This window comes from Filicampus tigris, chromosome 14 (assembly GCF_054856515.1).
Source record: "Filicampus tigris isolate MCC_2025a chromosome 14, RoL_Ftig_1.0, whole genome shotgun sequence".
In the NCBI taxonomy this organism is placed as follows: Eukaryota; Metazoa; Chordata; class Actinopteri; order Syngnathiformes; family Syngnathidae; genus Filicampus; species Filicampus tigris.
The window spans coordinates 960,001-973,105 of NC_141230.1; the positions used below are offsets into that span (position 1 = coordinate 960,001).

The 13,105-nt window shown below is 39.7% G+C and overlaps 1 protein-coding gene across 6 annotated transcripts in view; it reads left to right on the forward strand.

The window, feature by feature from the left end:
- The window catches only part of pknox1.1 (pbx/knotted 1 homeobox 1.1), a 143,834-nt gene that overhangs the window by 41,661 nt on the left and 89,068 nt on the right, over positions 1-13,105 (forward strand). For 4 of the 6 annotated variants that reach the window (XM_086052286.1, XM_086052282.1, XM_086052283.1 and 1 more), the window contains one exon: positions 2,477-2,607. In XM_086052286.1, coding sequence (XP_085908412.1) covers positions 2,477-2,607 — 131 coding nt within the window. Of the gene's footprint in view, positions 1-1,169; positions 1,295-2,476; positions 2,608-13,105 lie in introns of those variants that run through there. The other 2 variants (XM_086052287.1, XM_086052285.1) reach the window with 2 other exon arrangements.

The window sequence follows — 13,105 nt, forward strand, 5'->3', positions numbered from 1 at the left end:
AAAAAATGCTATATATATATATATATATATATATATATATATATCGACCAATATGAAACACTTATATCGTGATATACTTTTCAGTCATATTGCCCAGCCCTAATCCCAAAGCAGAAAGTGCTTTGCAAGCATTAAATGCACAGTCTGGGGACAGAATTTGAATGACTGTAGCTTTCAAGTTATGTTGGTTATTTGTGCTCTCCCCTAACTCGAAAAGGGTTTAGACTGTATGACTAGGGTTACACTGGGACTTCACTCATTTAAATTCCAATGATGAGACACATTTCTCTTTCTCCTTTTATTTTTGGACTTAATTTTCTCTTTTTTCATTGAGGGTCAAAAAGCAATTTGCAAGTTGCAAGGTGAAAAACCTTTAAAGAAGGTGGAAACACAAAGGTAATTAGGAACTCATATAAATTACATTTCAATGAATAATTTTTGAAGGGACTCTACTGACTGGTTTTAACGTAAATCATTGAACAATCAATTAAAGACATCAAAATAAAACAATCACAATGATTAAGGTAATCTCACCATCAGCCACCGTGGTCTTTGCACACAGTTGAGCACTACTGCACTAGGCAAACTCACCTAGAGCAGAGTTTGTTGTACTGAAGTCTGAATTGTGGAGCTACAGCCTTATAGGAGTGGTAATTGCTTCAGGTGAGAGCCTTCCTGATTGCTGAATGACCTTCAGCTGTTGGAAAATTGTAATTTTTGTTCTCCCTACTGGGGGAAAATTGGCACCAAACTCACATTCTTGAATTGGGGCTGTTTGTTTTGTTTAGGGCTTTCGCCTTGTGTAGAGTTTGCCAAGACAGTAGCAGAACGGCTACCACAACTTCTAAATTGAACGTGACAAAAATAATCATGAAAAGTATGGTGTGATTGACTTATGGTTAAGTATGGTCTACGTTGGCCTGTTGAGACCATTCAAACATGGTATATAATTGAGAATTTGCACTTTTGACAGAAGTTAGAATGGAAACTCTGCGAGGCCGGGTCTTGCCTCTCTGTGTTGTCCTAATGCCTCTCTGTGTTGTCCTAAAAAAAAAAAAAAAAAAAAAAAAAAGTCATGTGATCGTCCAATAACTTTAAAGGGTTTTCTTACCCTACAGAGAAAAAAGTTAAACAATGAAAAAATGGCTGGCTGCATGGAGTGTTATTCAGAACAGGGATAAACTTTTGCTTTACAGAGAATACTAGAGAGAGCAATGGTGATGGGTGATGAGAGGGAAAATGCAGAGTGGCTAGTAATCCTGGGAAACCTCTGGCCACAGTGGCGAGTGAGCAAGTAAATTAAGTCAAGCCCTGTGTATCAAGTAATTAAAAAAGGAATTTTGCATGTACCTGTTGAATTATTGGGGAAAGAGTCAGTCCAGGCCTACAAAATGTTGTATTTGATGTTTATTATTTATTTACTCCATGCAAATTTTGGGCAATTATGAGTGTTTTGTGTGTCAGTGAATTTAAACTAAACAGTGACACATTCAATGTGCCACTTGCAATCTGCATAATGGGACACATTACTAGCAGTGTAAAGTAAATCCAGCCTAGGTTGTATATCCATGCCTTTGTTACATCTCGGATAGATTACTGTAATGCACTTTATTTTGAAGTTGGCCAGTCCTCTCTCAAACGTCTCCAGTTGGTCCAAAATGCTGCTGCTCACCTCCTAACTGGAGCTCGGAAGATGGAGCACATAACACCAATTCTGGCCTCCCTTCACTTGCTCCCAGTGCATTTTAGGGTTCATTATAAGATGCTTCTATTCGTTCAAAAGTCTTTAAAGAGAAATCAACCCAAACATTTTTTTCAAGAGTATGTTGTATGCAAGCCCACTAGTTGAAACACAGAATTCTGATTATTATTGCTTTTGTGGAATATGAGCAGCAAAATCCACCCCTTTTTAGCCATCTCAAGGGGCGAGATGGAAATCAATTTTTAAACCTGTTTGAAGACACATTTCTATTCTTTAGCTTTTGATCCGACCTGAGACTGAGTTTTCGGCTGTTTTCCGGTGTCTATTATATATAGTGTTTAGTGTTAATTTATTGCTTTCACTTGTTGTATTATGGCTATTTTGTTGTTGTATGTAAAGTGTTTTGTTACCGCTGTGGCTTTTGTGAAATGTGCTATATATATAAAATTGTACTTGTATTGTGTTGTATGTTTTTTTTTCAATATCTGAAAGTAAAAGCTCAACTGTTGGTCTCTTGTCTACTATTCATCTTTTTCTGTCAAAGAAAAATGTTTTAGGTGTAGTTGCCAGATTGTGTCATCGTGAAAATTCACAAGGTCCATAGTGAAGCAAGGCTCTGTTTGTGACTTTGCCCTGTGGCTCCCCTTCGTCCTTCACATGATGTGATCATGACACTGTAGCTCAAAACCTTTATTTTCAAATTTTCTGTCAGTGCTTGTACTACTCTGTTTCTTTTTGTAGTGATTGAAATGGTTGTGCTTTATTCATCTTTAGCAGATGCACGGAGTAGCCAAGATAGAGAGTGATTCAGAAGAGAAGTTTGAGGGGATGTTAGCAGAGGCACCCAGCCCGACACTCACAGATCCACAGACGCCCATGGACGTGGACAAAGCCTCCATATATCGGTACAACAAAGTCTCTGTCTGTTTTTTTAGGTGTGTGTGCGCGTGTGTTTCTGTGCGTCTGTGCATGTGGTGCTCCTTTCTTGATTTCATCACACTTAAATGTTTCAGATCATCAATCAATTTTTTGACCCATTAAGGGCGGGAATGCATATCCTTGTTTCTACCACTAAAGCCGGCAGCCCTGTTGCGTGTTTCTAGCTGGGAGAGCGTATACGTCATTTCTTTTTTTTTAATCCAATTCTCTGTCTCCTAGCCAAAAAATGCATCGGAATATACACATGACAGTGGCGGACGCTGTCGAAGTGAAAAAGACTATGTGCTTGCGGACTTTGAAACAGTGGAACCAGTCGAACGTAATATATGGTTAAGATATATGCTTGTAGACCATGTCTATATCGACGTCTTTGTAACAGAATAGAGGATGTTATTTACCACTTGATTTAAAAATAGTACCTCTCTTGCACTGATAAAAAAAAAAAGTTATTTTTACATCTTCGAGTGAAACTGTAACAATTAATAAACTTGGGCCAGTTTGAAAGCCACGTCTAAGATTTCAATTTATTTTGGAATTATGTTTCTCTCTGCTACAGGGGCTTAGATATTATTTTCTAGGTGTTGAATTTCCAGGAAAACTACAGATTTTCAAGGGTGATTCCAAAGACGACCTTAGGTTTTAGAGAGATGTTTAGAAAGGTGCTTCAGGCCTTAATGGGGTAATATCTCACCAAGACAACCAAAGTGATTCCAAAATGCAGTTTCTATATGATGATTAACTCATTAAATACCAGCCATTGGTAGCGCAGCTAAGCCCCTGAGTGCCGGCCATTGTCGAGGATTTTGACCCATATTTGAAGGCCCACACAATATTGTGTTTTATGGCTATATAGACATGGGACCTACCAAAAGAAAGATAAGACTCTCTTCTTTCATCAGAAAAAAATGTTTATTTCTAGCATTTGTCATTCTTTAGTAATCTGCAGTAGAACAGTTGGCAAGTTTCCCTGAAAATCCTGTTTTTGGGGAAAAAAACAGAGAAATCGAGGGTTTTCTGAAAAGACTTATTTCAATTAAAACTTTTTAACTTTGACACTTGCAGGAGGAGTACGTAGTGTAATGGCAGAAATTCTGTTTTACCATTAGCTTCAATGTTGGTCGTCGAAGGTAGTTCTGACTCGTCCATAGTAGCACATCTCCTCATCCATTATTTAGAATTTCATTGAATTATTCACACGGACTCAAAGTTCCTTTTTTGTCTTTTTGTATTGAAGGTTCTGAAATCCAACAAAGTGAGCAATGTCATTCAGTGCAGCTGGTGGATAACATGTACTTTGACTTTGAGCACGGTCAAAAGCTGTTTGCTTCCGTGACTACCAGCAAAGACTATACACTAAACACTGTCTACTATGCTACTACTGCTGCAAGTGCAGTAAATCTTGATGATGACAGAAATTGAGATACTACTTTATGATGACATAATTGATGACAGAAAAGAGATAACACAACTTCAAAGCATTGGCTCTCACATGTAGCTTTAGCTGTGCTAAAGTTAATGCAAACAAATATTGCCGTCTTGGTAAAGTTCAACAGTGGTAAAAAACTAAAAGCAAAAACATAGCAGGTATAACAAGCTCCTCACTCATGGTTCTCCAAGCCTGGTCTCTTTTTTTCTTGTCCCGGTACTGGTAGCTGGCCGTGTCATATGGCTCGGGATGTCCACAAACCACAGCGATAATGTTTTCCTTCATTCACACAAGACCCGCCAAGTGCACAGGATGCTGTGTGTGACGTAGTACTCTCCGATGCTGACTGGCTGCTGTGAGGCAAAGACGAAAAAAAGTTCATTTGTTTTAGCCGCGCCGTATGGACAAATATGCAGATTTTCGGTGCTTCGTTCTCCGTCCCACCGCTCCAAACGCATCATCCGCGCCGCCCCACACGCAACTGTTCCCGCCCTTGCTAACTACCTTGACTTCAATTGAATCGCGCCGCCAGAAACGCCCTCAACGAATTTGGTGTGAATACAGCATAAGACAACTGTCTTATGCTTCGGACAAGTGCACAGACATGTAGCAGCACCGAAATTGCTGGAGGAAACCAGCGAGCCAATCAGCAACCCGAAGGGCTGACCAATGGAAGCACTCCCTCCATTGGGCGTCTCCGCCCATCTGTTCAGAGTCTCTGAACGGAGACTCATTCTTCAGAGCTTGCTGGTGAGCTGATCATTTGAATCAGGTGTGTTGCAGCAGGGAGAGATGGAAAACAGGCAGGACAGCAGCCCTTGAGGACCGGAGCTGGACATGCCTGATCTACAGTATGCTTCTTCTTGTCTTCTTGAGCTGTAAACTTAAGGATTTTCTGGTAGACAGCAGAATTTTTTCTTTTAATCACAGCAAGTTTCCTTGTCCTGAAGTCACAAAGCCCACACACCATCGCACTGCCACCACCATGTTTGTTGGCATGATATATTTTTTAATCATTGTTTTATTTTTTTCCCCAAATGTTATTTTTTCACCAGAGGTAATGTGTCACCTTCCAAAAAGTTCAACTTGACTCATCTTTCTGCAGAATAGTTCCCCAAGTCTTTAGAATCATCAAGATGTTTCTTGTCATATGTGAGCAGAACCTCTGGGCTCTTTGGTCAGCAGTGGTATTTGCCTTGGAAGACACTGGCAAAAATGACACCCACGCTCCTATGGTCTTTCTTAAGGTTGAATCATGATCACTGACCTTAACTGAGGCCAATTAGGCCTGCAGTTCCTGAAATGTATTTCTGGGTTTTCACCATAGGTGTCAAGTGACGAAGCACAAATTCTTCATTACCTTACTTAAGTAGAAATGTTTTGTGTCTATACTTTGCTGGAGTGATTATTTTTCAGCCTACTTTTACAATACAATACAATTGTATTTATATAGGGCATTTCAAAACAGCTACAGCTGTAACAAAGCACTTTACATACAACAATAAAATAGCTATAATGCAACAAGTGAAAGCAATAAATTGACAAAAAACACAATATACAATAGACACCGGAAAACAACCGAAAACTGTCAAGTCTCAGGTCGGATCAAAAGCGAAGGAATATAAATGTGCCTTCATACGGGTTTTAAATTTGGACGAAGAGGGGGCTTGCCTAACATTCAATGGAAGGTCATTCCAAAGGGAAGGACCAGCAACAGAGAAGGCTCGATCCCCTCTGAGGCGCCGCTTAGTCCTTGCCATCTCGAGCAGCGCCTGGTCTGCAGACCTGAGGCTCCGGCAAGGTGCGTAGGAGTGGAGGAGCTCGGAGAGGTACGCCAGGGCGAGGCCATTTAAAGACATAAACAAATAGAAGCATCTTAAAATGAACCCTGAAATGCACTGGGAGCCAGTGAAGGGAGGCCAGAATTGGTGTTTTGTGCGCCATCTTCTGAGCTCCAGTTAGGAGGCGAACAACAGCAACACTCGAGACGTTTGAGAGAGGACTGGCCGACTCCAAAATAAAGTGCATTACAGTAATCTAGCCAAGATGTAATAAAGGCATGGATGACTATTTCTAACCCAAGTTTGAGACTGTTGGCTTTAGATACGAAGCCAGGGGGCCTAGGTCAACAGGGTGGGATGTAGAAGAGCCACTGGGACCGAACACTATAACTTCTGTTTTGTTTTCGTTGAAATTTAAGAAATTTTCCAAGCTTAGATGTCCTCTAGACAGGACAAAAGTAGTCTTAAAGAGAAGTGTCTGTTCTGCTCAGCGGGACATCGATTTGACATTCACTGCATAGAAATGAAAGGAAATACCGTTTTTTCGAAGGATGGAACCCAGAGGCAGCAAATACAATGAAAAGAGCAAGGGCCCCAAAATAGAACCCTGTGGTACACCATACGATAGTTGGGGCAGAGCAGGACTCAGAGGAACTTAGTCTAAAAGAAAAACTCCTGCCAGCCAAATAAGATCCAAACCACTCTAGAGCGCTTCCACTAACGCCCACTTGATGTTGCAAATGAACCAAAATAATACCGTGGTCCACTGTAGCGAACGCTGCCGTCAAATCCAACAGAACAAGACATACATAGTCTCCAGTGTCATTTGCCAGGAGGATTTCATTAAAAACGTGTAACAGGGCTAACTCTGTTATGCATCATCTTGAAGCCTGACTGGAAAACCTCCATGACATTATGTTCATCCAAGAAATATTTTACCTGTGAGTGCACCACTTTTTTCAGAATTTTTGAAATAAAATACAGCTTGGAAATGGGTCTAAAATTTGAGCTTGGGCTGTCACTTGTATAGCGTTTTTTTACCTTGATCAAGGCCAGGTTTCTTCAGCAGCGGTTGCACTACAGCATGTTTAAAATGTTGGGGGACCGCACCAGACGACAGGCTGCCGTTGATAATGACCAAAACCGATTGACCAATACTCGGGAAAACGTCAAGGAAACCGCCTCAAAGGAATCGAACACTGCTGAACAAGGAACGTGGACAGATGGACAGAGGTGTCAAATGTGGCGTTCGAAACTAGAGCCCTAGCTGTAGCAACCATGTCAATGAAAAACTGCAAAATCTATCGCACATTTCCTTGGACGAGTCTGCGCCAATCGGCTGACGAGACTTAAGTTCAGAATCAATTGTTTTAAATTGAGCATGTGGATCATGGCGATTTGCCTGAATGAGACTTGACAAGTATTCCCTCTTGGACTCCTTCACCTTTCTTTAACGACACCAGCAGTTCTTTAGGATTTGATGAGACCTGCAAGCCTGTTTAGCTGCACGAGTACTCTCATTAAACCATGGCTCCAGTCTACCTTTTACTTCTACTCAATACATTTTCATGCAAATATCTGTTCTTTCTGCTCTTTTACAGTTAAAAAAGAAAGAAAAAAAAAGCCCCATTGTATTTTGTCTTTGATTTAGGATTGTGTTAATTCCGTACTGTAATTTTTCAAAAACAAAAAAAGAAAATCAACTATCCGCACAACTCTTGGGATTTTGATTTTGGTTGGATGATGAAGTATAATTGTATACCATTCCGACCGCCTATTAATTTGTATGTGATCCGTTGCACCAGAATATGACACAAATCTAGTAACAAATCAAAGACAAATCATTACACTAGGACAGGGGTTGGCAACCTTACACACTCAAAAGAGCCATTTACACTTGTAAAATAGTCCACTTGCAGTCCATCCATGTTTCAGGAAATTTAATTTTATTTATTAAATGAACACATTTTTAATTCTTACCCAAAAAAGCGCAGAGTTTAAAAATACAATGGAAAAAAGAGCACTATTTTACTGAACAATGAAAATAAATATGTATTGGCCCGAATATAAGACGGTGTTTTTTGCATTGAAATAAGACTGACAAAGTGGGGGTCGTCTTACATTTGGGGTTTAGACATTCACGACGCTTGATGGCGCCAGATATCATTGAAGCAAATGCTGAACTTGAGTCTGCAGGCCAAAGCAACCCCTGCCACGTGAGGATGACGTGCTATGGGAGGAGCCAGAGGATGGGATTAAGGACACTGAGAACAGCGAGGCAGATAATTGTTTGTGAGGAGTAATGTTCTGTCATGAAAGATCTCAGCTACTCTCAAGTTAGACCAGTTTGCATTATTTTATTGCAATGTTTTTCCTTATTCAGTTTCAAGACTACAGTTACAGTTCGACTTCACTTTGATGGTTAATGCTGTTATTGTAATTTTGTTGTTTGATCACAATAGATTGGTTTATTTACATTTCAAAAACCAGAAGCCATTCATTTACGAATGTGATTGCACTTTAGTTTACATATTTAAATGTTCAGATATTAAGATTTGAATGAGGCAAAATAACATGCCTTTTCTCTCAAATATGTTGTTATAATCATTTGTTTCAGATGTACTGCAATTAATATCTGTATGAAAATTAATTTGGTGTTCAAAAAAACTTTTTTCAAACTTGAGTCTTGAAAAAGAGGGGGTCGTCTTATAATCAGGGCCGTCATATATTCGGGCCAATACGGTACTTGCAAAATAACTGCCAGAATATTTATTTTACCTGGTTAAGGGGACTGTCGCTCCTGACCCTTTGCGCATGGCTCAGCTTGATAAAACAGGTCAGCTGTGATTGGTCGTTACCTAAGCCTTGAGTAGTTGTAATGTCATTTTCAGTCGACAGAAGTGACAAAATGGCTGCCCCCAGAGATGGCTAAAAAGGGGTGGATTTTGCTGCTTAATTCAAATTCCCCAAACGCAATATTAATCAGAATGTCATGTTTCAACTAGTGGGCCTGCTGGGAACATTTTTCTTGAAAAAAATATGTTTGGGTTGATTTCCACTTTAATAAGAAGACATGATACATGTTTTTCAGACAAATAACATACACTTCAATCAGAGACTAATCATTTATTTTCCCAAGCCACGATAGCCGTAACATAAGGATGAAAGAGCCGCACGCGGCTCCGGAGCTGTGGCTTGCTGACCCCTGCACTAGGTTATAGAGAGCTGAGGATGTCCGGGGCAGAGAACTCAAACCAAAAGTCAGAGTACCAGCAGCAAGGAGGTTGATGGCCTTTCTGGCCAGCCAACCTTTCATAAATCCCTGGTCATACCTGAAAGAATTTTTTTGAAATGTTTGGATGGCAGAACAACTCCTTTTGAATGTGCTGGAAACTCTGCATCACCCAAATACCAATGGCTTTCAAAAACTCATAAAAACTCTATTGAGATAAGATGAAAGTTCATAAAGGGAGTGGAGAAGGTGCGAGACTTAAAATTCGACTTCAGCCTAAGTTTGTCTGAGTTAATTTTATTGCTATATACAATACCAGTAAGTTAATTGTGCAAAATTATAGTTTTTGTTATGATCAGTCAATTTTTGACCAAATGTCGTTGTAACCTAGTAACGTACTAGTGCTAGCTAGCTATTACTGAATATGCGATTATTGCTATGGCTGGGTACATGCAAAGATATGCAATGGTTTGCTGGCTAGCTTTCGGCTGTGGTTCATCAATGCTACAGGTAATTGGTCATCATATCTTCTGCTCCACGAATCACTTCTTAATGCTTAGTAGTACACATGATTCTTGAATGTAAATGCAATGCAGGCCTACCTACTAAATGTGATCATTTTGACTGGGCATATATGCAGCTGAATCAGGTAATCTTTAGTAAAAAAAAAAATGTAACTGTATAGTATTTATGGCCATAAGAAAAAATGAAGTGGGATAGCGCACAATTGGCCCATGTGACATGCCCAGTTCCTTTTTCGAGACTGAAATTCCCAATTACTATCTTTTGTTCTTGAATTTCTTTGAATCATGACATGATGTGGTTCATTTAGATTTTGTTGTCTACTTCACTTTGTCTGACAGGTGCTATATAAGTGATTTCTTGATTCAACCAACTGGCGCTAATCAGGCCTGGTTGCCAGTGAAATTGAACTTAGCTTTCCAAGTAAGCAATTCACTATATCAGATCGAGAAAGAAGGGCTTAGATTTTCTTTCTCCCCAAGTCCTCATTTAGAAACTTCGTTTTTTTTATTTTATTTTACTTGTGCTGTCTTAATGAGATAATTTAATTTGTTTGATAATCTAAACATGTAAATCTTGTATATTTAATAAAGAAAAAAATTAAAATGAGGAAGGGGGAAAATACGCTCACGGCGCTGTAACTGTCATATTCCTGGCTAAAAACATCGCTCTAGCACAGGGGTTGGCAATCTTTTACACTCAAAGCCATTTCAACCCAGTTTCCTCGGAAAATAAAGCTCTGGGAGCCGCAAACACCTTTTGATATTAACCTCCAAAAAACACCAGCTTTTTTTGAGTTCCCAGGTACCGCTAAATTCAAGTTGTATAATACCTTATATTGCTATTGCACACCCACATCCACATAACTGTAATTGTGTCACTTTTAAACGATGATGGCCTTGATCATGGTGCTGTTCTTAACACTTTTAGCGATTGGTGCGATCATTCCTTATTAGAAATCAATGTTTCTAAAACAAAGAAGATGGTCATTGATTTTAGACAGAAGTCTTCCCCTCTCCACCCTGTCCTTAATCATGGACAGCCTGTGCAGTTAGTGGAAAAATACAAATATTTAGGGATAACTCTTGACACTAAGCTAAATTTTGATTCGCATATTGATTCGGTTGGTGCTATAGCCCATTAGCGAATGCACTTTTATAGGAAGCTGAGAGGTTTTAATGTTGATCCTTTTTTCATGAAAATGTTATATTCTTGTTGTATTGAGTCCGTTTCAACATTTACTTTTATCTGCTGGTTTGGATCCCTGACTAGTAAAAACAAAAAGTGCTTGCAACATATTGTTAAGGTGTGCAGCAAGATCGGAGGCCTGAATCTCCAAGAACGTTCCTCGCTCTACCGAGCAAGAGTAGCAGCAAAGGCCCATTCCATCATTGCAGACGGCCGTCATCCTCTGTCTGCTGAATATAAACTGTTGCCATCAGAGCGCAGATACCGTATGCCCAAGTGCAGGACAAACAGGTTTAAGAACTCATTCATACTGGTTTCCATTGCTCTTTGAAATAACATGGCATAACAGTGTATTCCTTGTGTACGGTTGTGTGTGAGTGGATTGTTAATGTGTCCTTGAATTGACTGCTGGCTGTAAAGTAAATTACCCCTCGGGGAAATTAAAGTTTACCTTGACCTTGAAAATACTACCGACAAAATACATTCAATCGATAATTTGACACTTTAAATTGATTAAAAGACAACAAAAACCCAGCCATGCAGCGACATCCGAGTACTTCAAAGTCCGCGCTCATGTGAAGCCCCCCATCGTGCCCCCAGCCTTTGAAACGTCACACCAGCAAACACACCTGCCCAATACAATACATCTTCATTTTGCCTCCAACGGCTTCATAAAAGGCCTTCATTCAGGTTTGAAGCCATGAGTGATGCAGTAAATAAAACAATCATCCAATTAACGGCGTCCAAGGTGCATATTAAAATGAAATGGAGACTTACCTCATGACACACGAAAGGGGGTCTTTTTGCAATGAAGCATATCATCGATCCATATTAAACATAATCCAGCGAACCTTACTATTTTCACTCGTTATTGCTTGAAAAAAAGGCTGCAATCAGCAGATGGGCGTGTGCACACTTCCGGCCATGTGCACACTTCCGGCCGTGAAATCGTGCTATGAGTATTTGCTATTTTCACCACTTTAAATTGGCTAGAATTGCATTAAAATTACAGACGATGTAGGGAAGGACCATTAGAATGGACTTGTGATTTAAAAAAAATAAGAACTAGAGCTGCGAGCAGCTATAACGGGCCCTCGCAACCCTGGCCAAATTGGGGTCCTTGCAAGTTAGGGCACTTGCAAATCGGGGTACTTGCAAATAGGACAATATGCATAAAAATTGTAGGTGTTTATGCCTGGCCTGATGTTTGTCCAAAGGTGCATGAGTTTTCGCCTATGTTTAGACCGTCAAATACAGTGTAATATTTCTTTGCAGATGGCTCATCACCACTGCAACAGTCTGCAACTAAATAAAAAAAACTTTCAATAAATTTTCATCGTTAGCAGGTTTAGGTGAAACACTGAAAGTTTGTAGTCAATCGGATAAAATGTCTTGGAGGAGTTTGTTAAAATATGACCTCTACAAAAGGGCAAAACTGTTGGCCGATTCCAAAATAAAGTCAAAATGGCGGACTTCCTGTAAGATTTAGCCTATGGCTATAAGATACTTTTTTGTAGGTCTTGGGCTGTTACAGATCTAGGTATAATATAGAACCGTGAATGCGTCCTTAAAAATGTGGTGGGCGATCTATAGAGACATTTTTTTAAACTAGCACAAGAAATCTGTACAGTATTTATTTTTATGCCACGTCTAATGTGTGTGCAAAGTTTCACCAGTTTTCACCCTGGTTTCGAACCTCAAAAACAGCATCATTTCTTTCTTTCTGAACAGTGCATCGCCGTGGCATCAGCGTATTTCAATAACTTTCCATCTTAAACATGTTTAAATGAAACATAGAAAGTTTGAAAACGATCAGATAAAATCTCTAGGAGGAGTTCGTTAACATATGGCCTATAAAGGGCCAATATAGGTGCAGAACTTCAAAATACAGCCAAAATGGCGGACTTCGTGTTGGATTTAGCACATGACTACAAAAGACATATTTTTATGTCTTGGGCTGTTACATATGCCTCCCAATTTTCACAGATCTGCGTGAAACGTGGAACCGGGAACGCTTGGTTAAAAATTTCTAGGTGTCGCTAAAGAGCTATTTTTGAAAAATAGGAAGCAGGAAATCCCTAAAATATTTATATTTATGCAAGGTCTGATGTGTGCAAAGTTTCATGAGTTTTCGCCAAAGTTTAGGCCCTCTAAAACAGCATCATTTTTCATGATATACAGCGCATCGCCACGACAGCATTGTACAACGAAATAAAAGCGATTTCAACAAGTTATCATCTTAACATCTTTAGATGAAGCATGCGAAGTTTGAAGATGATCGGATAAATGCTCCAGGGGGAGTTGGTTAAAATATG